The following is a 27,715-nucleotide window of genomic DNA, read 5'->3' as shown; positions in this document are numbered from 1 at the left end:
TTTAACTAATTTTAGGCAAATTTATTTTAAACAAGCACTAAAAATACATTCAACTTTATAGGTCAATAAAATAAAATCGCATATAAAAATATTGAACTACTTAATGCAATCGTCTTTCTTAAAAACTTATCATTAAACGTCTCTTTAAAACTTTAACAGATGTTCAATAAAAATAATACTACACTGAGCAAATCGATTACAAATGTCTTTTCGCGTATACAATCAACTGGATTTGTTGCTGCTTTTATGCTCCTCCGACCTACATTTCAGTTTCAAATGGGAGGCACTTAAAGCATCACAGTCTTGCAGACTTGGCTGCTGTTTAGGATGATTCGATCCTGAACTGAATCTCACTGATGATAAGGCACTCTCTCCAGAGAAGAGTTTCGTTGAATCAGGCGAAGACTTTGAGGAAGTCGACGATTTCTTCTGATGAACAGGCGTGGATGTGTGAGGTCTCTGACGATCCTGAATGTTAGTTTTTCGTTCTGACGAAGGAACCGGCGTGGAACTGGCTGAGCCGAGAAGGGATTTAATGAAATTGCTGGCTATCGAATCGTCTGTTGATGATAATGATATGGATGTGGTGGCTCGCTTTTGCAGCTCTTTTGTAAAGAACTCTTTTAAGTTGAATGGCTTTCCGTTACTATCTGATGGCGATTGAGGCAGTTGGTCTTTTCTTCGTTGCTCATCGATCTGCAAAAAGATTATAAAAGATTTCAATTGAACATTTTTCAAACAACAAGACCCCAAATGGCTTATTTTATTTTCTGACAAATTTGTGAAAAATTAATTTGGCATCCTGTACATTTTGGGAGAATTAACTAATATGACATGAAAAAGATTTTCTTCAAATCTTCGTATTGCTATCTACTCCTAAAATGGCCAATAAAAGTCCCTGAAATAATGGATGCGGTAGACGTATCGTGTAAACTAGTATTACGCTCTCAAATCATAGACACAATGATTTCTTAATAGATTGACTCCTAATCGCCATAATTCGGAATCTGCGAAGGCAGATTGAGCGTTGTGCAATCCATTCTATAAAAATTCTTTGGGGGATATGAGAAAATACCCTAAATAGTGACAACTAGTGTGTGAGAAGCTTTCAAAAAGAGCTGTTCACCCTGTACGCTAAAGCAGTAAAACAGTATAGTGACACATTTGTCAAAACAGAGGAGAGTGACCTCTCTTCAACCGAACTCTGAAGTCTAATTCAACTGTTGGAAGGAAAGAGGGTTTGGAAAGATGTGAAGAACATGACACAGCTATCTCACTTTGAAGCGGATCTTTGTAAACGAATGTAATTAGTGCTGGGTAACCTAGGTATACAAAGCGGGAGGTTCTGCCTACCTCAAGCAAGCAATGAATTAATTGCAAACTTCTGCTGCAAACGCACTTTCCAGGAAAAAACCGATGCCGACAGCCGCATACACCCCAAAACCGAGTTCAATATTCCATTGATATAAATTCGCAGGACCAGAGGACACCAGTCCTGCTCTAGTAATAAAACGTCCTGGGAATACATATACGGCGCATGTTTGGTACACGCTTATATTCCAATTACCTGGCGTAGTGTCAAAGTGATATTTATTCCCACACGAGGGCAATTCACATACACGGTGAGAACATTGCTGCTAAAAAAGCAAATCCTCGAATACAACACTCCACAACACGGTAAAACCTGGAAAGTCTATATCCGAAAAAGAATAAAATACATGTTAGGTCCATTCATGGACATCGAAGCTTCCTTCAACTATATCCTGTTCGCAGCAATTTGCATCGGAGCAAGACAGTCTGAAATCGATTGAATTCTTTTTATGGTAGTATAGGTCCAAGGATAAAAACGTGGGCTGGTACCCACGACGGAGAATAAAACCTGGAAAACCCCTTTTGAACCGACACAAACAACTCAACCACCAAACCCTATCTGCAACTCCATGTGGGGATTTGGGTTCCTTTCTTAATGAAAAACTGAGATTAGAAATCAAGACGAATCTCCCGCACGTTAAAACAGGACAAATTATACCAGCCAGGCCGATGGTTAGATAGGGCTGACAACCCTACATGAAAACTCAGATGTTACGAAGCCAAGAAAGGAGCCTCGGACTGGATGAACCTAACTCAAAGCCTGTCCCAGATATGATATCAAAACCATATTTGGAGATTTTATCAGCCAAGTTGGGAGGGAGGCCGCATTTAAAAGATACGTCGACCGAGTGACATCGGACTGCGGATTATTCAACTAGCAGTGTGACACAAGATGATCGTCTCCAGACGCAAACACTTTCCGCGAAATAGGATGAAGCCGTATACACTTCGATGCTCATCATGTCGAGACAAAGATGGAAATTTGATTTCCGACCGTACGACCATATTGAAGCAATGGGTTGAATATTTTGATGAACTGCTCAACAACCAGAATATTGGCGAGTTAGAGGTCCCGCCAGCTGAAGACGACGGACAAATGCTGCCACTACCAACCATGGAAGAAACAGTTCGTACAATTCATCTGCTTAAGAATCATAAATCTCCTGGAACCGATGGAATTATAGCCGAATTGGTTAAATATGGAGACGACCAACTACACCAAGCGGCTCATCAACTTATGATCAGGGTCTGGGACAGCGAATCAATGCGAGATGACTGGGAACGAGGCACTATCTGATAATAATAATGATAATAATCGTTGACGCAACAATCCATATTGGATCAGGGGCTTAAAGTGTGTTAAAGCACTTCATTCAAGATCGTAACGGTACACTACAGTACAGTATAGGAGGCAATGTGGTCAGCATTGCGCTCGCCCGAGATTATTACCTTGGTTTGACGCAGGTCCTCATTCACAGCTGAGTTGACTGGTATCAAACGTCAAATCACGATACAAATTCCACTGCTACCAGTCAGATTTGAACCGCGACCTTCCTTGTGCTCTAACCACTCAGCTATCCGGAGTACAACAACATTTTCTGATCCTTACATAAAAAGGGTAATATCACACAGGCTAGCAGTTATATATGTATTATTTTGGTGAGTTCCACCCTTAAGATATTCTCTCGCTATTTTACTAGCCCGGATAGCCCCATACGCTCGAATATCATTGGCCCATATCAAGGAGACTTCACTGCAGACAAATCGGTAACAGATTAGATTTTCTCTCCCCGACTAATGATGGAAAAACGGCTGGAATATGGCCATCAGTTGCACCATCTTTTAATCAATTTCAAGCCCGTCTACGATAGCAGGGCCATGAGAGAATTCATACTCTTAACTATTCCAGTCAACTGAGATCATTTCTTCTGTTTAGGGTAAAAAAATCACAACTAATAACAGCTACGACGATGAAATCCGCGCACAGTTATTGGCAACCAGGAGAGCTTACAAAACCTGTTCCGCTCCAAACGTCTCACCATAGAATCAAGACTATTATCTTGCTTGCCAGTCGTCATTTATTACTCGGGAACCTGGATTCTTAACCAGATAAATTTCGAACTCTTGGCCGCCTTCGAGAGAAGAATCCTTCGAGGAATTTTTGTCCTCCTACATGAGGATGTAACGATTCCGTAGACTATATAACGGCGAAACCGTTTTCAATAAGTTCGGTGGGTCACTTAAGCCGTATGGGTGAAGACGATCCAACCCGGAAAATCTATAAGAGCAATATATATTGCAGAAAAAGAAAACGTGGCAGAGCTTTTAGGGATAGTAAATTGGTGCACCCAAAATCGGGTTATCTGGAGTTCCTTACCTTAGACCTCGACCGGATACCAGTTGTTGCAACTTTGATGATGAAGGTGATTCTCCACTGCTGTGTGGTGGAATATCCAATACATTCTTCGACAACAGGTATGTTGATTGTCTTGAGAGTGTTCATAAGGAAGGGTTCTCTCTCCCTCGTTAATAGTCTCTGGCAACGGACAAGTTGTTATGGTTCCTGGAGAACATAAAAGATCTTGCGCAAGCATTTGTGAACGATCTAGTCGTAATAGGTATTGACAAGTTCGTGGTCACAGTATGTGGCTACTTCAGCACAATTCTATTCCCACTTGGTGCCTTCGTAACGGACTCATGCTGAGCACTAGGGAAACTAGGCTAGTTATGTTCACTAGGAGCATTAAGTGAAGTAACTACACACTTTATCTGGTTTGGAAATCCAGCTGAGACAGTCAAGTATCTTGAATTACATCCTGACTCCAAGCTAACGTGGAAGCAACATATCCAGAAACCTTATCAGAAATCCTGTAGCTTGCTCTAGGACTGCGATAGGTAAGAAATAGTCACTTTCAACATAGCAGATTCATTGGATATACCCATCCATAATAAAGCCCATTTTGATCTGAGCATACATCTTCTAGTGGCCGAGGTTAAATTTCGCTGGTAGCAGGAAGCTGTTGGCTCGGTTCCCTGAGTATTACAGGAGCGATGAATGCTACGCAGATCGGGGCACTCAAACCTAAACGCAATCATCCTAGCTGCAAAAAGGATTAGCAAAAATAAAGCCACAGACTTAGAGGACGTCGTTAATAAAGCGCTGTTAGTGGTCGCCAAAACTGTAAAAATTGATCGGTTGTATGGAAGTGACAGAAACTAGTATTGATTTCAACATAAACCTCTGGGCAAACTATTTGAATGCATTGTCTACAATAGGTTTATGCCGATCGCAGAAAAAAAAGGGGGGGGCGACATGTTTAGGTTCCGAAAGGAAAGATCTATGCGACCAGTACGGTAACGATAACCGCAGAGACAGCAATGGAGAGCAATAAATCTAGCTTGTTGGTTACTCTCGATGTGAGGAATACCTTAATTCTGCAAGATAGAGCAAAATAATTTGCACTTTAGTCAAATTAAGCACTCCAAAATATCTTATGCATATATTTATAGAGGCTGTTGTACTATGATTTGGATGATGGATTTATAAAGGTTCTTCCATAAAGGTTCGTTCTCATTGTGCTTGTGTTGATAATAATATATAACGGCATTGTGATTTTACAGCTCCCCAAAGGAGAGACTATTTGCAGATAATATCGTGGCAGAAAATATCAAGTAGATCGGAATCCTCACAATCGAGGCAATTTGGGAAATTAGACTCTGGCTTGAGAAAATTGGTCTTTTACTCCCAAAACACCATTTAAGTGGTTCTGATCATAAAATGGAGAAAGAAAACTTCCATAAAAACCAGGATCAACGAGGAAACCATGTATTTGCAACTACTGCTGAAATATTTGGAAGTCATGATTGACCAGAAACTAAACTTCAAGCCACATCTTGAAAATTTAGCTACAAAAGCCTTTGGAATGAGTACTTTGCTGACGAAAATATTGCCAAATATAGATTGCAACCATACAATATCTGACGTAACAGCAAGCATGGCGGACAATCTTACATGTGCAGTAGCGCACACCTATCGTTAGCATTTAGCAAGAGCACAAAAGAGATGGAACCTTTTAGCTAAAGGACGATAGACCTATAGAATTATCCCAGATTTTTCAAAACGCATTAAACGAGGATATGGCGGAGTTAGCTACAACCTAGCGTAAGTCCTAAGCGGATACAGAGAATATCGCGAATATCGATCCTGTGAGAAGTTGGAAGACCTCCCATCAAGCGGGACCCGAGGTGGCGGATAGGGGCACACCTGAAAGTGTGTCAATATTTGTTCGTCTACTTTCTTTCTAATGGGCATGTGTTTCCTCATCTCTAGTGCGTGGGCCAAAAGATGCCCAGAACATATGTTAAAATCAATAGGGAAGATGAGAAAAGTAGTAAAATTACGATGCAGGGGCTCGGAAACCCAGTACCGGTATGCTCCCGGCCCTTGATATACCCCGACAGCAGTGTCTCGGTGGTGGACAACTTGACCACCGTAGCATCCAATGCTATTAGTTTTGGTTGCCTAAGGGAAACATGAAACCTGTTTTCCTAACAGACCATCGACCGCCGACTACTGAACACTTCTTGGGATCAACAGGCCAACAAACGGAACTAAAAGTTCAGAAGAGAGAAAATATGTAGTGAACCAAGGACGTGAATAAAAAGAAGGGCAAGGAACCAAAGGGTAGTATAGGTCCTAAGGCGAAACGTGGATTGGTACCCACGATGGAGCATAAAACCTGGGAAACGCTCGCTGAACCAACACCAACAGCTCTACTACCAAATAAGGGGGGCCAATATAGACTCGGATCACTATCTCGTTGGCATGGTGTTCCGAGCTCGAATAACAACACCACCTAGAATCCCCGCTGACAATCAGGTGAGAGTTAATACTGAAGCCATCCACAATACAGCCCTCCGTGACACCTATAAGAGGGAAATGGGTGCTGCAATAACTGTAGCCAACAGAGGACCTGGAGATGAAGCATCAAAAAATGATCTTCACAATCACCTGAAGAACGGCCCCAAACATACTTGGCCCCAGCCGCAAAAGAAGTCGAAACGGCTGATTTGACGATGAATGTAAGCTAGCAACGGAACGGAAGAATACCGCATACCGAGTAATGTTGCATTCCCAAAGAACGCGGACACGTGCAGAGACTTGTCACGAACTCCGTCGAGCGGAGAAGCGACTTCACAGACGGAAAAAGAAAGCCTGGGAGAACCAACAAGTCTGTGAACTAGAAAAGTACAGGGAGCAACCGCACCAGGCGCGCAAGTTTTACCAACAAGTTAGCAGGATGAAACCTTATACACCTCGATGCTCATCCTGCCGAGACAAAGAGGGAAATCTGATTTCCGGCAGAATGGACATATTGGAGCGATGGGTTGAGTACTTTGATGAGCTACTGACCAACCAGAAAATCGGCGAGTTGGAGGTCTCGCCAACTGAAGACGACGGACAAATACTGCCACCACCAAGTTTAGGAGAAACAGTCCGTGCAATTCATCGGCTTAAAAATCATAAGTCGGCCGGAGCCGATCGAATTACAGCCGAATTGGTTAAATATGGAGGCGACCAATTACACCAAGTGGTTCATCAGCTTGTACTCAAGGTATGGGACAGCGAATCGATGCCTGACGATTGGCAACGAGGCATTATCTGTCTCATACATAAAAAGGAAGATATCACACAGTGCAGCAATTATAGAAGTATCACGTTGCTGAGTACCATCTATAAGATATTTTCCACTATCTTGCCCCATACGCCCAGAACATCATTGGCTTATATCAAAGACGCAATGGAAAAACTGTTAGAATATGGACATCAGTTGCACCATCTATTCATCGACTTTAAAGCCATCTATTATTCGGTATCCCGACGAAATTGATAAGACTGACTACGCTTACCCTGACCAATGTGCGAGGCCAGATAAAACCAGCAGGATCACTCTCAAGACCATTTGACATCAACAACGGTCTACGACAATAGGATGCCCTATCATGCGTCCTCTTTAGCCTGGCCCTCAAGAAAGTGATCCGTGATGCTGAGGTAAATGCAAGAAGTACGATCCTTTTTAAGTCCATCCATCTACCGGCCTATGCTGACGATATCGACATCATGGGAAGAACCACCCGAGACGTACAAACTGCCTTCAGCCAGATCGAGCAGGCGGCGCGAAATCTTGGGCTGCACATCAATGAAGGCAAGACAAAATATGTGGTGGCAACGTCAGCACCGAAAACCAACCAACCAACAACATCAAACCGAACTGGTCAAACGGGAAGAATAAAGATAGGAGTCTACAACTTTGAGGCCGTTGATAATTTCTCCTATCTAGGGTCGAAAATCACAACCGATAACAGCCACGACGATGAAATCCGCACGGTTGTTGTCAGCCAACAGAGCCTATTTCGGCTTACAAAAACTGTTCCGCTCGAAACGTCTCACCATAGGTCAAAGCTCTTACTGTACAAGATAGTGATCTTGCCAGTCCCTATATTCCTCGGAGACTTGGGTTCTTAGCAAGACAAAAACTTGGCCGCGTTCGAGAGAAGGATCCTCCGAAGAATTTTCGGCCCCCTACATGAGGATAAACGATTCCGTAGCCTACATAACAACGAAATCTATGAGTGATACCATGGCCGTTGTGATTAAACTCCGGCTCAATAGGTTACAGTAGGCGGGTCACTTAATCCGTATGGATGGCCTGGAAAGTCTATAAGGGCAATATCTATGGTAGAAAAGAAGACGAGGCAGACCCTGCCTAAGATGGAACCATGGCGTAGGTCAGGACGCCAGATAGCTTTTAGACCGGATACCAGTTGTTGCGCCGTTGATGATGATGAAGAAATCAAAGCTTCGAATTCGGCCAGAGGCAATTGTAATCTACAGTAAAAGAAATCTATTGTAATCGGAGATACTAAAAAAGGTCAAAGCTAAGCTGACCCCGATTTAAAAGAACTAGGAAATTTCTGCAAGATCCGAAAGACTGAGACAAGTTTTCCCACGTTTGAGCTGAAGTAATTGAGCAAAACTCCGAGCCTGGATGGAGTACCGAATAAGCCCCTTAAGCTTGCCGTGAAATCCAGACCGGACATGTTTACAGAGTTGTTTGAAGCGTCCATGACCGAGGGGAATATTTCCAGTAGCATATAAGCGGCATGTTAGATTAACAGTATGGATTCCGTAAAGCCAGATCAATCTTCGTTGTCATCAAATAGGTTATTGGCTTGGCTGAAAATACAGTACGCTTTCTGCGCGGGTGTCCACAGGGCTATGTATTAAGCCCACTGCTCTCCCCATCTCTCCTTTACCGCAAATGAAAAAAGCCGAAAGAGACAGATCTATAGGTAACAGCGATAGTACCAATCAAAAAAGGGTTCGATTCCTGTCATCGAGAGTGGCTGCAGAGTTCTCACGGTGCATGGACAATACCGTCAGTACCTCTACAGCCGTAAATTGGGCACCTCATCTGCTATCCAAATTGCGATAGGGTTTCCACACCCAGCGCACGTATTCTTCCCATGCCCAAGGTTGATGGAAGAAAGGAGAAACCTAAAGGAAAATTAGAACTCCACGACCGCGACGGTCCAATTTAATTGCAAAAAGCGGAAAATGTCAGGAAGGCGCCGTTATGAACGTCGCGCATAGTACGATGGAGACCTAGCTAAAGTGAGCTAGTCCCACGAGGCAATAAGGGGCTTTTCCACCTCAAAGACAGACAGATAGACAATAAACCGATTTTAATAAGATTTTGTGTTATACAATTTAAAATGTTGTGTTAAAGGAATCACGCGCCACAGGAAATCAAACCTATTTTGGATATAACCCAGTATTTCAGTAGAAGCGATCTTATCGTATTTTCAACGGCAATACCTAACGAGTTACTCTCCCGAAGGTAGAAAACCACTAACTAAACCTACAAATAATAGAAACAAGCATCCAACTCACCCGTGCAGAAACATCACCAAGTGCAGCTCCAGAAATCTTCATTTTCTCCGGTGTCTTCTTTGGTGATTTACGTCGCGGTTGTTCATACGTAAAGCTTGAGGACGTACTACCCAGCTCCATTGATTGCTGGGACTTTTTAAGCATCAAACTCGCCCATTTCAATCCCATCTTATCCAGCTCTTTTTCCAACGACTGAGATGTACTTTGAGATGATGACGTAGAGGTGGACGACGGCGGCAATAGTTCGATTCCAGTTAAATCAACTATTTTACTCTGTTCTGTACGTGAAGGTTTATCTAAAGATTTATATGATACAATTTGCATTTTCTTTTTCACTGGAGATTTAATATTTGATGCGGTTTTCGATGGACTTCTATGTTGTGGGGTCCTACTACTGCTGGAAACTACAGTTATTTCAACAGCCCTTTCATCACTACTTGTTGATGGTTTTCCTGAAGAGCCATCCGATTGGGGTGCAGCAATTTCATTCCGGAATGAATGTTCAATAATGTGACGCTTTTTCAGCTCAGCCACAACATCTGGTAGGCTCTCAGTCGATTCAGAATCTTCTATTGGATTTGAAGGAGTTGAACGATCTGAAACAGAAACCGCTGCAATGCTTTGTGAATCTAACAAGCCGCTAACATTGTGCTTTTCTACATAAGACTTATGTGAAGGGAAGCGTTTAAAACTAGGCACGTCGGCCTCCACAATTGACTGATAAGCTGAAATAGTGTGTTTGTGTTGAATACCGCTAGTATGTCCCTGATCACGCAAATACGTATTGAACGATGGAAACTCTTGGTATTGTAAATTACCTTTATTTGACGCATTTATGAAATCTTGAAAGTCACTCGGCATCTTCGAGCTTCTATCAATATCAATGAATTGACTCACGTCGATATTATGCTTCCTCACATACTCTTCATACGTCGGGAAATTGTGAATGGATTTAGCACTTGTGCTTCGCTCATGCATGGCCGGTGCATTTTCTTCCGGAGCCAAAGTATTTATTCTCGAAGTGATCGGGGTTTCGACTTCAAGTATAGTTGAAAGTTCGTGCGGAAGCTCCTCAATAAGTTGAGGAGAGTAGCGAGCAATAGTGGCAGGCGGCTTGTGCGGCTTCTTAGCATCAAAACTGGGGCCATCTGGTCGTTCAGATTGAATGGACACGGCTTCTTGCACTACATACTTTGACGAGTCTTTCAGAATAGGTTGAATGTGTTGAGTAGGTGATATTCTACCAAGAATACGGGCATCTGGGACGACTTCATGCGAATCTAAGGCTGTAACTGGACGCGAAAGTGAAATGCCACTATCACGACTAACTCCTGTTAGTTTGTTTCGTTCGAGGTTCATCCTTTCCGAATCTGCCTGTGCTTCCAGCACCTTTTTCAGTCCACTTACTTTACCCGAATCTTCGTCACTTTTGTTTATCCGACCTTCGGGCAAATCTAAATATTCAGTAGAATTTCGACCAGTCTCACTCCCAGACGTGAGCGTTATTTCCAATATTTTTTGCTTCTCTTTTCGCACTTTATTTATCATATCCGTAAGCTCAGCTATGCGTTTAGTGCAATTGTTTGTCAGTTGTGTGTATTGGTCCACCAGCTGGTTTGTGTCCAATGTTCCACTAACATGACTTGTTACAGGCGACTTTGGGGGAGGCATCAATTGCTCCGCAGGTATATCAACTTCAACAGACTTTTCGGATTTTGGAATCTCCTCGACTTGAGTTTCTACGGACTTTTTCGATACAGACCTTTCGACAGTTTCTGTTTTTATTTTGATTGAGCTAGACTTGCTTCGTGTTGCTTTCTTCTTGAGAATCGACTTGATTTGTTTTTCTAAATGTGATGGAGTAAGATCTTCTTGTTGTTGCTGTAAAGCCGTTCGCCATATTTTCTCCATTTCTTTGCTAGATGAACTTGCGGAAGACCCAGTCGATTTACTCGATTTGAACGATTCTTCCATTTCACTAATGAAACTATAATTCTCATTAATAAACGCTTGCAATCTGCGTATCCTCTCTTTCTCAGCCATGTCACTTCCACTTTCCGCTTGATTTGAGGGAACAGCAACTATGGAAGATGATGGGGTTCCAACTTCAGAGCTACTTACACCCAGCATGTCAATAGAACTTCTCGACATTCCAAGCAATCTTTGAATATAATGCATTAGGGCAGGATTGACTTTTTTATTCGTTTGATCGGTCGTGGCTTGTTGACGTGGTTCAAACGGTTTCGCCTGTTTCACACCCTCCGTATGATCACGTCCAACAGCCTCTGTTCGATCACGTTCAGCAGAATTTGCGCGTGTATCCTGCTGAACTGGAATTGATAATAATTCTCCTAGTTTTGTATGTATGGCCTCGGGCAGGCTTAAATACGATGTAGAACTCCTGCTTTTTGTAGGAGAAATCTCAACGGTCTTCTTTGCAGGGGTTTTCGGTAGGGATTTCTCCCCAACAACTGAATCTGAAGATTTGTGCTTTACTAACGTGACCTTCTTCCGTTTCGTGTGTTTAAAATCCGGGATAAGACTGGAACGCTTTCGTGGGCTCTTGTAAGGAGATTTTCCTGGTTGGGCACTGGTTTCATTTCGCAACTTAATTACAATTTCTATAGGAACGGTTGGTTGGGCTTTCCCGGTTTGCTCAGCAGTAGATTTTTTAGGCTCTTTTCTCTTCTCTTTAAGTTCGTTATCTTCTTTTGTACCTTTATCCTTAATATCGTCATCCAAATCCTTCTCTGCCTTCTCTTTCATCATTTGATTTTCAGCAATTTTCCTAAGCTTCCGTTCTAAATCTTTCTCTTTTTCCCTAATTAGTTTCTCGCGCTTATCTAAATGCGCTTTCATAAATTCGATATTCCTTTTTTCTTCAGACAAGATACTTTCACGCTCTCTTCGTAAATCATTCACCGATTGCGCGATACCCTTCAATTCATCGAGCGATTTTTTATCGTTTCTGGCCTTTTGCTTTTCTATTTCGGCTATAATTTGATCGCGTATGTCATTGATTTTCTTGAGTAAACCCTTCAATTCCTCTAGAGTATTAGAGTTTTCGCACGATCTGATATCTTGCGAAATTTGAGCAGATTGTTTGTTGACGTAATCTAAAAGAATGCTCGCGCAACTGTCCGAAGTACTAACGTTGTCAAAATCTCTACGGAAATCTTTTGGCTCAGTTATCCTCGCTACATTTATCGATGATGGCGCAACGTTCTCAGTATCTTTACCATGGTTAGGTCTTTTTCTCTCTATTTCAGGACAAGTAATTACCACTGATCTGTTAAGTATATCTTCGAACGCGCTAGTCATTTTTTTCTGACGTGAAACATTTTCTTTTTCCATTTTAGATTGCGTGAACACATTTATCTGAAAAATTATTGAATATTGACTGAGCTTCGCCAAATTGATGCTAACATCCAAACAGAATTACTTACCGCTCCTCGTCCATCGATTTCCCGTAATACTCCGATTTCGCGGTTTAAGGAATCAAGCTTCTGTGTCAACTGTTCACAATCTCTACGAACTTTTTCACGTTCAATTGCGTTTTGACAACGTTCGTCTGCTTTCCGCCTGAAAAGGAGAAGAAGAAAATTTTACCAAAGCAGAACGGTAGAGGAGAAAGTAAGTCCAATAAACCTTGTCGTGGTGGGGGAGCCTGTAGTAGTTTACTAAAGGTGTCTAAAATATGAATATGGAAACGAAGGATATAAACTCTTCAAGTGGTAAGAAGTCACAGACTTCGAATCCACCCGCGACCATGAGCAATCTTGTTGCGGCCGATGCGCGGATTTTGGAGGCCTCACCACATTCATACCCCCCTATAGATAAATCTATAGAAGGCATGCTTTCCGACTCATAGGAAAGCTTGCATTTAGTGCCCACGGCGAAGTTAGTCAGAAAGGAAGGTACGGTAACTCTCAACTTTGGAGAAATTGGAAACTGGCCGCAGTCGGATTACGGCCGGCCCGTTCGCGGTACTACAGCCCAAATCTACTCGCAAACGGAAGAAGAAGGCTCGGCAGAACAGAACTTCGGCCACTAAGGAGGGGGGGGGGGACTGCAGGCTGAATCCTGCCTGTCAAAACCTTCTCTTTCACCCTTACCGGAAAGAGCGGAAGAACGGGAAGCTGGTGACGTGCACACTACTGGTTTAACGCATGTGAAAATGGATCCAAGCGGCCCAGACACCGTAAACCTGGAAAAGCCCCCCGCCGGCGACAGAAGAGAGCACTACGAAGGAAGATGAAGCACCTTGGAAATGAGTACATGGACGTGGCTGTACCACTAGGCGCGGTAACGTCCAGAGAAATCGGACACAAGGAAGCGGAATCTCCGGCGGAAGGTGGAGATAAACTGGAAACGCCGGTAAGATCCACACTAAACGCACCAGACTCTTCTGTCAGCGGTAATGCGCGCAAGAAGCGTAAAACCAACACATCTGCTGTGGCCAACGCTTTATTGTGCTCCGCACCAGGGCTTACATCCACGCGTCTCGCGGGGATTTGGACCGGTGTGCCGGGAGGTGATCAGCGAGGGAGATCTCAATGAAGCTAGTCCTTCCCATAGGAATATGGACACGAAGGCGAGAAGCAAGAAGACGTATGCGCAACCTACAGCCTCTGTTCTGACTGCTGCCGTGGGAGTTTCCTCCAAGGGTGGCAAAATGTCAAAGGGACAATTTACCATCCTCCGGGAATGTCTGTGCGCGATGGGCTTCTCCATTTGGAGTGCACTGACGAGGCTGCCTTAAAGTGGCTCCAGCAGACAATCCCGGCTTTGATTTCCGGCGGTCGGCCCAAATTCACTATTGTGAACACTGAGCTACGCAGGACAGAACATGTCGGATGTTGGTTACCGGGCCCCCGAAGGAAGGCAGAGTACATCATCCGCATGCTGGGTGAACAGAACCCGAGCATGGACTTTGGAAACTGGAGGGTAAAGTTCATGTATGCCAGGAAGGACAAATCTACAAACGTGGAAGGTTTCAACTTGGTATTCGAACTGGACCAAAAGAGTCTGAATCTGCTCAGGGGAAGTTACCATATGGTTCTCCACTTTTTCCTAGATAGACTGAAATTCAGTCATATCAGGAAACTGTAGAGAATTATCTCCATTTTGAGAGCGAAGAACAATGATGGTCATCGACTCATACAATATAAAGCAAATTGCAACATCTTCGGTGCTCTCTCCCACAATGGAGCTGCGCGCGGAGGATAGTGCATACAAGGGGCGGAACTCCCGTGTGGGCGCTCGTACTGGTGAAGGGACTACAGAGTGAATCCTACCTGCTAGTAACATGCCAAAGCTCGTAGTGTTCCCAGGACTTCATCATAGTTGCCTCCGCTTATTTACCCTATGATTCTTTGTATCCTCCGCCGGCGCAAGAGCATAGGGATCTGGTGGCGTATGCAGAATCAAGTGGTCTCGAGCTCTTAATAGGTTGCGATACGAATGTTCAACATATTTGTTGGGGCAGTAGCAAATGAAATCCAAGAGGAGAGAACCTATTTGATTTCATCACTTCAGCTGGTCTTATGACTGCAAACGTAGGGTGCGTCCCTACCGATACCTAGAAATCAATCTGAATATTGCGGGCGAACAGTCTGCAGTACGAAGACGGAACCCTAGGAAAACGGACTGGGCAAAGTTCACTGAACTTCTTGGCAATAAAGTACAGTTCCCTAGGCGACTAAGGACTTCTTTGGCGCTGGAAGATGAATTGAAAACTCTGAACTGCACACTGCTTGTCCTATTTCCCGAGGCCAAAGCGGTAAAACGGTTCCTTGGTGGAACCGAGAACTGCAAAAACTCAGGAAATCAACCAGGCGACTTCTAGACCGTGCTTGCAAAAGTAACAAAAGCGAAGACTGGTTAAACTTTAGGAACTCACGGCGTGAATATAAGAGGCTCGTTAGGTGTTCGAAACGAGACTCCTTTAGAGCGTACTGTGAGGAACTGGAAGGCAAAAGAGAGACTTCAAGGCTGTGCAGAGTCCTCAAAAGGGATGAGTCGGCCAAGTTGGACTCTCTTAGAAAACCCGACGGTACTTTCACGAGCTCTAGACTGGATTCAGTACAAACCCTCCTGGAAGTACACCATCCGGGAGAACGGGTGAGAGAAGTGGCAGGGGGAGAGTTGACGGTTCTTGCAACCCCTTCAACACGCAAGTGCCGCAAGGGGAACTGGAACACTGCGAAAGCGGTTGTTAACCATGAAAAGGTGAGAGCTGCTATACTGTCCTTTGAACATTTCAAAGCACCTGGTATGCATGGCATCTATCCGGCAATGCTAAAGGAGGGTCTGGAGCACTTAGAGCGACCTCTAAGAAATATTTTTCGAGTATGTCTTGCTCTGGACTACATACCTTCCTCTTGGCAAAAGGTTAAGGTAGTCTTCATTCCGAAACCTGGGAAAGATGAATATTCTAATCCAAAGAACTTCAGACAGATCAGCTTGACTTCATTCTTGCTGAAAGGTTTGGAGAGACTGGTGGGCGTCACATTCGTGGAAACGCACTTAAATCGCACCCACTTAATAAAAACCCACATGCTTACCAGCGTGGAAAGTCCTGCGAGTCTGCTCTTCATTCTTTGGTCACAAAGGTAGAGGATGCAACTTTGAATGGTGAGTACGCAATGGGGGTGTTCGTGGACATTGAAGGGGCTTTTGACAGTGCGCCTTTTCAAAAACGGTGATGCTTTAATTAAGTGGATCCATGATATGCTAATGCAGAGATTGCTGTGCGCTGAGGTGGGTATCGATCGCTATCTGATTGCAGAAGCAACGAAGGGCTGCCCCCAAGGAGATGTGCTTTCGCTACTCCTGTGGAGTATGCTGATCGATTCACTACTATGCGAACTGCAAAATTTGCCAATGCACGCTATGGGCTGTGCAGACGGACCTTCGCCTCGACATGAGGACTCAGGCCTTATGTTGTACGTTGTATGTACGTTGCCATCATTAGGCCGATGTTCGTATATACATCCGTAATGTGATGGGTTAAGGTGAGACAAAAAGGTTTTCACCGTAAACTAGCCGCACTGCAAAGAGCTGTGTGTCTGATTATCACCGGTGCCATGAGCACGACATCCGGCGCAACTCTGAATGCACTACTCAATTTGCAGCCCCTGGATATATTTATTCAAAGCACTGCAATGAGAGCAGCTCATAGACTAATTCGATTAGATCTATGGGGAAACAAAGAATGTGGGGGGCACAGAGCATTGGAAGAGTTACTGAGAGGACTGAATCCAGTTCTTACAATACCTTCCGATTCTCGTGTCCCCATACATCTGTTTGGTAGAAGATATGAAGTTACCCTGAGCGTAGAGAGAACTGGGAAGTCCCAGAGGAATGCGTGACGGGATATACGGAAATCTTCTACACCAATGGCTCAAAAACAGAAGAGGGTTCTGGAGCCGGAGTCTAGCTCTCGAATAAAAACGAGAAGTGGGCTTTTCCTTTGGGACAATATGCAAGATTTTTCAAGCCGAAGTATATGCGATCCTATGGGCGGCAACTGGATGATAGACGAGCGGTTGAAGGCCAGGCGCATCGCAATCTGCAGTGATAGCCAAGCTGCATTGAGGGCGTTGAGTAGTCATTTGCATTGGCTAAGTCTGTTTTCAAAAACTGGGAACAAGCTTCCCACAATGACAGGTGGCAGAGCCTAAATGTTGCTCGACACACCAAACTTTTCCTGCCAGAACCGAACATGCGTACCGCAAAGTTTATCCTGTCGAAAAGCAAGAGGACTTGCAGGTGTATTGTGGGCATTCTGACAGACCATAATTCACTAGCTGGGCATATGTTCAGAATAGGAATTACTCAAGATGATACGTGTCCCTTCTGTAATGAGGAATCCACGGAGCATTTCCTATGCGAATGCCTCGCCTATGGACGCATCAGGCATCAGATCTTTGGTGCCGATGCTCTCCAGTTGCGACAGTAGCATCACATCCACATCCACTAACGGAAATTCTGCGATACGTTAACGAATCCGGAATTTTCCGTCAGACAGAGGTGGCGAGTACAACACGATCTGAGTGCTCAGAAGCTGTAGCTTCTCTCCCACCACACACGCACACAAGTCCAATAAGGCCTGAAGGAATAGTATAATGGCAATCATATTTGATTTTCAAGAAAATGTTGATCGGTAAATCACAGTGTGTTGTTAGCTTCTCTCCTTCATTTTTTGCCATAGATGTTGCAAATATTCGGTGGCAGTATCTGTGCCAATTAGACTGAGCCTTCATCCTAGCCCTAGAACAGCTTGTCGGCGGTTGCGCATGATGCTACACCAAGATTGACGTTTAGGCCTCGTCAATTCAAAACCCCAATGGAACCGGTTGATAGAAAAATCGTAGGGATAGCATGGTCAATAACGGAAATGAAAAGGATGGCGTTCAATGTCTTCCGAACTACGGAGTTTCTTGGATTTAAAAATGTTGGCTCAGTTACTTCCATAACAAAATATCTCTATGTAGACTTGATAATCGTGCTAATCAAGGGACAATTCCAGCATTCTCAGAAATCTACACCTAATAATCTACATTGAAATTGAATCTGAGGCCGCCCCGAATACCGTTCTGTGTTATCTTCCCAGAAACAACCGGCTGCAATTCACTTAAATAACATAGTTGTGTGGTGTAGTGTACGTTCCGGGGACGAATTCCGCTTCGGTCACGTTTTTCGCTCGTTGTGGGGCCTTAACGGCTCTTCGTTTTCTCTAAGTAAATCCGTCTATTTCGGAAATGGGGCTTGATAACAGCGCGGCAAACGCTTCCGGGTGCCACCGTTTTGGCGACGTCCTCCGGGTTGCGTCCTCGTTCCGACAATTGGAGACGCAGTTCGCACTCACGGGCGTCACTACTGATACCACGCGATTCAATCACGCACTCGTCGGCCTGGACAAGGTGTGGAGGAGTGTTCCTACTCGAAATTAAAGGACACCTCAAGCGCTGACCGAGCTCAACTTAGGCGAACGCTCCCCGGGCCAACTGCTGCGTAAGATGAAGCAGTTGAGTGGGGATAAATTCGGGGTTGAGCGACTTCAGAAAGTCGCTGTGTTTGCCACGACCAACACATAGGCCATCTTGGCCGGTACGGGCTCCAGATCCTTGGAGCTGTTAGCAGTGGTGAAATGTCGCGAGAAGCCACGGGCCAAATTTCTTCAGCAAACGGTGGCCATTCTCGCGGCTACCATCCTAAGCTAGCGGCAATAGTCGGAATTTTGCGTTCGGCTGGTAGGTCCCGAACTCGTTCACGGTCCGCCCACCGAAATGGGCGATCGGATAGTCGCGCGTCGGGGCCTCAACAAGTCGTGCAATTTACTGGTACCACTGCATCTTTGCCGACAAAGCAAAGAAGTGTACCAGCCCGTACACGTTCAAATCTTCAAAACACTGAACTCGTTGGGAGCTCCAGTGGTATCTACCCAGTGCGCAGCTCCACGCTGCCTAGCAATATATGATCCACGGAGCATGCACCATTACCTGGTCGACACAGGCGCAGACGTCTCAGTTCTACCGGTATCACGGAATCACAAACTGATTCCGGAACAACTCAAACTACCGGCGACAAAGTCCTCAACCATACACACTTACGGCTGCAGGCAAGTATACGTAAGTCTACAACTCCGACGAACGTTCTCATGGCGTTTTGTTATATATTATATCAACAGTCCCATATTAGGCGCAGAATTTTCAGGCCACTATGAATTGCTAGTGGATCTGCAGAATAAGTATTTTATAGTTCCCGTAACTTCGCTCCAGATAGCTGAGTGGTTAGAGCAAAAGGCTATCTTACGGAAGGTCGCGGTTCAAATCTCACTGGTGGCAGTGGAATTTGTATCGTGATTTGACGTCGGATACCAGTCGACTCAGCTGTGAATGAATACCTGAGTCAAATCGGGGTAATAATCTCGGGCGAGGGCAATGCTGACCACATTGCCCCCTACAGTGTACTGTAGTGTACCGTTTCGGTCTTGAATGAAGTGCTCTAACACACTTCAAAGCCCTGATCCTATATGGATTATTGCGCCAACGATTATTATTATTATTATTAACTTCGCTCAGGTCATCAGGGAAATCTTCCACCTGTTCTAAGTCTTTCAATCATTTTTGAAGCACCAGCCGAGCCTCGCATTCGCCCAACATAACTACCGAAAGTAGTCTCTCGTAGCCAGCTAAGCATGATGTGCAGCATCACATCTCCACTACCGGCTCCCTTAACTTCTCGAAGGTGTGCCCATTATCACCCCAGAAACTGGCTGTTGCTAAGAAAGAATTCGAGACACTTTTAAAGCAGGGAATTTGCAGACCATTAAATCGCTGCTAATCTTCTCCACTACACATGATTCCAAAGCCAAACGGCGAAAGGAGACCGTATAGCGATTACATTCGTCTGAATGCACAGACCATTCCAGGTCGCTATCCCACACAACTCATCCATGACTTGGCGCACAACCTCGCTCGCTGCCGTGTTTTCATGACCTTGCGCTTAGCCAAAGCGTGCCACCAAATCCCTGTATCTCCAGAAGACAATCCGAAAACGACAATGGGCACAACTTTTGGACTCTTTGAGTTCACACGGACGCCTTTTGGTCTATGCAATGCGGCGCAAACTTTTCTGTCCTGCGAAATCTTAACTTTTTTAAAAAAAGTCAAGCGACGACGGCTTTACGGTTTCTTACCATTCTCAAAACGAATCTTAACTTTTGTTTCGTGAACTTGAATGATGTGTTGGTCGCCTCTTCTTCAAAGTATGAACATTTGGAATATCTCGAATGCATTTTTCAACGTCTGGTCTTGTACTTATCGTTAAAAAGTGCAAATTCCTTCAACAGCAGATGACGTTTTTAGGCTACATGATTTCCACTGAGGGGATCCAGACAAAGCTCAGGCCATTATAGACATCCCACAACTTAAGATAGTCAAGTATCTGCGAAGGTTTTTGGGTATGTTGAACTTCTATCGTTGTATCATGCCCAAAACCGCACAACATTAAGCGAGCCTTAACGCTTACTAGTCTGGACCCAAGGCCAAGGACTCACGCGTGAATGCGTGGTCCAGGTAGGCTATCCAGGCATTTGAGCTAAACAAACGACAGCTGGCAAACGCTGCACTTCTGGCATTCCCTCAATCTGATGCACCCCTAACCGTATTCGTCGACTTCTCGAACATCGCAGTAGGTGCTGCCCTTCACCAAAAATTGAACCAAATCTAGCAGCCGTTGAGCTTCTTTTCCAAGAAATTGAATTCGGCTCAACAAAACTACAGCAGTGACGATCGTGAATTATTAGTCGCGTACATGGCAATATAATACTTACGTACAAAAAGAAGTACGCTTATTCCCTCGGTCTACACATACGATCCACATTGAAATCTTTGGCCCCTTCCGAGATTCGCATGGCTTCATCGATAGGTTCACGTGGTGTTCTGTAGCAGTTCAAGTCTACCCTGTTCTCGGAGTTAGTCAAACTCCTAGGCTTCAACGCCATCGGACGACTGCGTACCGCAATCCAATGGGATGCTGGAACGATGGAATCGGAGACTGAAGGCCGCTATAACGGTACACCATGACTCTTCATGGTTGCAAGTCCTGCCTTTTGTTCTACTTGCCCTACGTACAGCCCCTCGTGAAGAGTTTGCAAGGAGAATTTGAGACTCCCCAGAGCGGGTTCGATACCAGGTCAACCCTCTCCACCACTCGGCTTTTGCTCTTTTTCCGGGACACGGTGGCCAAATTAAAATCACCTCCGCCATCCCGTCATTCTTCGATGAAGGCTAACACCCCAAGGACCTGGACATCTGCACACACGTCTTGGTTCGCGTGGATGCTTCCCGGAAGGGCTTGGAACGACTATATAAGGGCCCATATGAAGTGTTGAACAGAGGCGAGCACTTCTTTAGGTTTCCATGACCAGGCTCCGGCTTTTGCGTCCGGGGCTGAGGCCTCGGCGCGTGAGATTCGATCTGCGCCCTTAAAATTGGCGGACCAGGAGTCGGGTTTTGACACAGAAACCCAGTATCAGCTGGAGGTGGGGTAGTGTGGAGGCACTATAGTGTGAAGTCGCTTAACGGAGATTCGTCCAAGCTGCACAGCAAAGTATCGCAACTCACCCACCTGAGTGGATTGCCTACCTGTCGAAAGCAGGTCGAAACCATGAGAAAAGATAGAGATCTCGAAAATCGTCACATTTTTTTAATTTATACTTTTGGTTGAGGTAATTAAAAATACAATAAATAAAGAAGAAATTAATATAGAATATAGAAAGTGCAATGTACTCTCAGAGTAGATCTGGTCATAGCTTCCATCTAGTGTCAACATTTTCTGATTTATTCTAGATTAATTTGTCCGTTCCGTTGAATATTAGTCTGCAAAAGTGCAATATTCTGCAATCCGGTTGGACATGGGAGTAGAACGATTCTCCATAGTTTTATTGTGTGGTCGAAGTAGAATATTGTTAGTAGTGGGTGGTGGTGCCAAATTTTGGTATTTGAGAGAATCTTTAAAAGGAAATGATCTGCACAGACCAAAAAGCTTCGTTGAAAGACCGTGCTGTTTGGCGTAGTTTCACCCGTTTACATGTTTGGAGACGCTGCATGGAATATGGACAAGCCAAATTCTTGCGAGATAATGAAAGGAGCTGATTTCTGGGATGAATTCCGATGGGAATTGCCTACGGGGCAGCGACTAGAGTATTCTCCTTGCTACGTCATTGTATTATGGTTATGAATAGGCCAAGTAATTGCTCTTGTTTCTAAATGCAAGTTGTAAATAAGCAAAAGCTCTACTTAAATAATATGTATTGCATTAGTAATGATATAGGCGGAAATATTATATAACAAGTCGGGATACCAGAAACTGGACGCTTCACGTATGAAAAGTTTTGTTATTTCTTTTATAAAAACATTTGGGTGGACATTCGTCCCATTAGCACCTAGCACGTAATACACATATGCATACATTATGTGAGAATATCCACTTTGGCGTGATACTAACATTCAAAGTCTCGAATTTGCACAGAAGCAGAACTTTGCCTATTATAACTTTGTTAATAATAGTGCGACTTGCACCAAACTTGGTAGGATCAGCCTACATTGCTTCAAGCCAATTTCGTGATAGATGGATGAGCTTAAGGAGTGTTTTACAGTCAATTACTAAAAATTATAGTAATGTACTTTTACTTACTTTATTTGAATAGATATGGCGTTAGTATAGGTCCCAGGGTGGATTGGTACCCACGATGGAGCATAAAACCTGGGAAACGCCTGCTGAACCAACACCAGCAGCTCTACTACCAAATCCTATCTCCACCTCCATGTGGTGATCGCTGGGAATTCTTTCTTTATGAAAAGCTGCAGAGGGAGAAGGATGAAGGCGAATCTCCCGCGTCTAAAAACGGGACAAAATGTATCAACTGGCCCTCCAGGTTGGGGATTGGGTAGGGCTGACAACCCTACACGGAAAACCGATGTTATAAAGCCACGAAAGGAGCCTCGGACAGGATGGATTTTACAACGACGAACCCGGCAACGACAACGGATTAACGATTTGCGCATTTTCTCATGGAACGTGCGCTCCCTATACAGACCGAATGCTGCTCAGCAGCTGGCCGATACCCTGTCCCAATATAAGGCTGATGTAACAGCGTTACAAGGGATGGGCCACCTCTCAGCCTTGATGAATGTCAGAATATATAGGGGTTCAATATAGACTCGGACCACTATCTCGTTGGCATGGTGCTTCGAGCTTGAATTACGACACCACCTACAATGCCCTCTGACAATCAGGTGAGAGTGAATTATACTGAAGCCATTCACAACACAGCCTTCCGCGGCACCTATAAGAGGGAAATGAATGTCGCAATAACCACAGTCAACAGCGGTCCTGGAGATGAAGCATCAACAAATGATCTTCACAACCACATGAAGAACGTTATCATTGATACGGTCACAAAGATACTTGGCTCCAGCTGCAAAAAAAAATCGGAACGGGTAGTTTAACGATGAATGTAAGCTAGCAACGGAACGGAAGAATGCCGCATACCGAGTAATGTTGCATTCTTAAAGAACGTGGGCACGCGCAGAGACTTATCACGAACTCCGGCGAGCGGAGAAGCGACTTCACAGAAGGAAAAAGGAAGCCTAGGAGAACCAACAAGTCTGTGAACTAGAAAAGTACAGGGAGCAACCGCACCAGACGCCGAAGTTTTACCAACAAGTCAGCAGGACACCACGATGCTCATCCTGCCGAAACAAAGAGGGCAATCCGATTTGCAACAGAATGGACATATTGGGGCGATGGGTTGAGTATTTTGAAGAACTACTCAACAACCAAAATATCGGCAAATTGGAGGTCCCGCCAACTCAAGACAACGGACAAATACTGCCACCACCAAGTATAGGAGAAACAGTCCGTGCAATTCATCGGCTAAAAAATCATAAGTGGCCAGGATCCGATGGAATTACAGCCGAATTGGTTAAATATGGAGGCAACCGGTTACACCAAGTGGTTCATCAACTTGTGCTCAAGGTATGGGACAGCGAATCAATGCCTGACGATTGGCAAAGAGGCATTATCTGTGTCATACATAAAAAGGGAGATATCACACAGTGCAGCAATTATAGAGGTATCACGTTGCTGAGTACCATCTATAAGATATTCTCCGCTATCTTGCTAGGCTCTAGGCTCATATGCCTAGAACATCATTGGCCCATAACAAAGAGGCTTCACTCCAGGCAAATCAATCACATATCAGATTTTCTCTCTTCGGCAAACGACGGACAAACCATTGGAAAATGGACACCAGTTGCACCATCTATTTATCGACTTTAAAGCCGTCTATGATAGCATAGCCAGGATAAAACTGTACACGGCCATGAGAGAATTCGGTATCCCGATGAAAATGATAAGACTGACTAGGCTGACCCTGACCAATGTGCGAGGCCAGATAAAAGCAGCAGAATCACTCTCAAGACCATTGGACATCAACAACGGTCTACGACAAGGGTCCTCTTTAACGTGGCCGTGGAGAAAGTGGTCCGTGATGCTGAGGTAAATGCTAGGGGTACGATCCTCTTTAAGTCCACCCAACTACTGGTCTATGCTGACGATATCGACATCATGGAAAGAACCACCCGCGAAGTACAAACTGCTTTGATCCAGATCGAACAGGCGGCGCGAGATCTTGGGCTGCACATCAATGAAGGCAAGACAAAGTATATGGTGGCAACGTCAGCACCGAAAACCAACCACCCAACAACATCAAACCGCACTGATCAAACGGAAAGAATAAAAATAGAAGACTACAACTTTGAGATCGTTAATAATTTCTCCTATCTAGGGTCGAAAATCACAACCGATAACAGCTACGATGATGAAATCCACGCACGGTTGTTGTCACCCAAAAGAGCCTATTTCAGCTTACAAAAACTGTTTCGCTCGAAACGTCTTACCATAGGGTTAAAGCTGTTACTGTACAAGACAATAATCTTGCCAGTCCTCATGTATTCCTCGGCGACTTGGGTTCTTAGCAAGAAGAATTGCGAACTCTTGGCCGCGTTCAAGAGAAAAATCCTCCGAAGAATTTTTGGCCCCCTACATGAGGATGGATGATTCCTTAGCCTACGAAATCTATGAGCGATACCATGACCAGGTTGTGCATAAAATCTGGCTCAATAGGTTACGGTGGGCGGGTCACTTAATCTGCCCGGAAAATCTATAAGGGCAATATCTATGGTAGAAAAAGAAGACGAATCAGACCCTGTCTGAGATGAAGCGATGGCGTAGGTCAGGATGCCAGACAGCTTTTAGGGATATCGAATTGGTGGACCTCTCTGCGCAAAATCGGGATGTCTGGAGTTCCTTATTAAGGCAAGCCTAGACCGGATACCGGTTGTTGCGCCGTTGGTGATGATGATGATGACATAAAATTGTGACACAATCGTATATCATCAATTAAGATTGGAGTTAAAGTTTCAAAAATGTTAACTCACATTGAAATGATCTTCACCATTTAAACCTGACTCCAAAGAAAATGGATTCTGTCGGGCGATGGCGATCCACTTCTTCCGAAATCTCCTTTCGGAACAGCCAAAAAAGCTTTCTGCGGGGTTTTGTGGAGTTATTTGTACAGCAAGACACGAAACAATATTCAATATTTTTTTTTTAAAAAAGTCTTTGAAAGTTTTGTTAGATTGCACCATAGAAGTGATTTCCGTCATTAGTGAAAATAAGGCGGGGAATCTATTGTGAAGGTCGCGGTTCAAATCTCGCTGGGGGCAGAGGAATTTGTTATCGTGATTGGATGTCGGACACCAGTCGACTCAGCTGTGAATGAGTACCTGAGTCAAATCAGGGTAATAATCTCGGGCGAGCGCAATGCTGACCACATTGCCTCCCACAGTGTACTGTGGTGTACCGTTACGGTCTTGAATGAAGTGCTCTAACACACTTCAAGGCCTTGATCCAATATGGATTGTTGCGCCAACGATTATTATTATTATTAATCTATTGTGATGCTCCTTAACCTGCACCGGAATCTGCAGTCAGAAATCTATCCGAAAACGGCTCCCAGGTCAGGAGAGCGCTTCTTGTGGTAGCCGCGAGAAACAACACGCGCAGCGAAGAATTTGAGTGTATTCTAAAGCCCCAACTCACGGGACTATGTCTTCGATCCACTACGTTGGCATTCAATTAAAAACGAAGCAAGCATATCTCAATGGGAGCGCGAAAAATGACAAATTTACTTTCTACTGTCATTCATTCTACGAAAAACTTACCTTGTTTCTTCCGCTTCTTTCTGTTGTTGCTTCTGCAGCTGCAGCTCCAACCGGGCACTCTCCATTGCATTGATTTGCCCTTGCGGTTTCGCCACCGGTTTAACAGTTCCTTCGCGTGGTTCGTAGGCCTTCGAAAACTTATTGTCATAATCGTAAAACTGCACCGTGTTCGACACTTCCGACCTCGGCTTTGTGGAAATTGAAGTTTTCTTCGACGTTGACGGTACTTGGGATTGTATTTTACTCGAAGGCGCCATTTCCGGTGGCGGCGGTTTGCTTTTCAGGCAGGACTTTGTCGGTGTTATGCTGGGCTCAGAATTTGGAGGTATGTCCAAAGTAGTCATACTTGTCTTGGACAGTCGTTTCTGAATTAGATCGGAAATTTTCGTGAACTGGCGTGGTTTGGGGTCTTCAATGGAATTGGATTTTTCTGAGGAGGTGTCCGACTGGCGGTAGTCGGAGCAGTTGTAGGCCGGTTTCGATAAAACCGTGCTTTGCGATTTTTCGCTTGTTCGGTAGAAATGCCGATTCGAATCCTCATGAGAATCCTCGAGGCTTACAGACGAACTGTCGTCCGTGTCCGTATTGATGTCCATTACGACGACTTTGTTTTCCTTCAAAGTCGACTTGGTTTCAGGCAGTTCTTCTTCAGAAAGGGAGGAATCAGTCGATTCACCTTCACTCTCCACAGTTTGCTTTTGCATCCTATTAGCATTTGCTGCCTTGGAGCTGTTTTCATCGTTTTTCCGCACCCGCACCCGGGGTAGTTGCACCTTCGGCTTTTCCACAGGCTTTTTCGTCGTTTTCGATTGCTTTTCCCTGAGCAATGCTTCCTTCCCACGTTGTTGTGCAAGAGCGTCCTTCTTGCGCTTTTCTTTCTGTACTTTCGCGGCATTTTCACGCTCAGCCAAGGCAGCACGATGTGCAGCCCCGAAAGCGTTCAGACTCTTTTTGCGTTGCTCTTCAGCCTCGGCAAGGGCTTTTTCCCGCCATTCCAATAGCTCCCTTTGCTTTTGCTCCTCAATCCGCCGCTCCTGCTTTTTGAGTTCCGCACCGACATTCTCACGAACGTGCTGAGCGACTTCTTTCGACTGTTGGCGGACCTACGAGCAAAATGCCAGGATAATTGTTTAAGTGCATTTGAAAGAGCGACCATTCGCGTTATTTACCTGCTCCAGACGTTGCTTTCGCCTCTCGGCCAATTGTTCTTTCCTTACAAACTCGGGGTCACGAAGGGCAGTCTTGCGGTTCACACTCTCCAATTGGTTGCCATGCACGGTAATGTTAATGGACATTTTCCAAATAAAAATTCCAAAACATTTCGCAAAGACGATGCAGGTCAACGACAAAAACAGTCAAAATCATAAACGACAGTTGAAGTGTCATCAGAAGTTGACAATTGGTAGGGACAGGTAGGGGTAAGGATTATGACGTTTTCCAATACAATTGGTTACAAAATGCTATTCTTGGGGATCGAATAATTTGAAATGAAAGAATTTCAAATAAACATTTCAAGGAATAAAAATACTTTTATTTTAAAATATACATATTTTTGGCAATTTTTTTAAATATTATATAACTTAAGTAAATT

The 27,715-nt window shown here is 44.4% G+C and overlaps 1 protein-coding gene across 1 annotated transcript; it reads right to left on the bottom strand.

The window, feature by feature from the left end:
- On the bottom strand, window positions 1-27,480 carry LOC119659560 (myb-like protein X). The gene is made up of 5 exons (XM_038067709.1): window positions 27,294-27,480; window positions 26,125-27,227; window positions 12,772-12,907; window positions 9,326-12,703; window positions 1-696 (listed from the first exon to the last, which is right to left on the bottom strand). The coding sequence occupies exons 1-5, from the start codon at window positions 27,417-27,419 to the stop codon at window positions 223-225; spliced, it is 5,217 nt and encodes a 1,738-aa protein (XP_037923637.1). The 5' UTR covers window positions 27,420-27,480; the 3' UTR covers window positions 1-222.
- Between the last annotated feature and the right edge of the window lie 235 nt (window positions 27,481-27,715).

The sequence above is a fragment of the Hermetia illucens genome, chromosome 6 (assembly GCF_905115235.1).
Source record: "Hermetia illucens chromosome 6, iHerIll2.2.curated.20191125, whole genome shotgun sequence".
In the NCBI taxonomy this organism is placed as follows: domain Eukaryota; kingdom Metazoa; phylum Arthropoda; class Insecta; order Diptera; family Stratiomyidae; genus Hermetia; species Hermetia illucens.
Note: the sequence above shows the minus strand (reverse complement) of the source record. Positions and strands in the feature narration are given on the sequence as shown.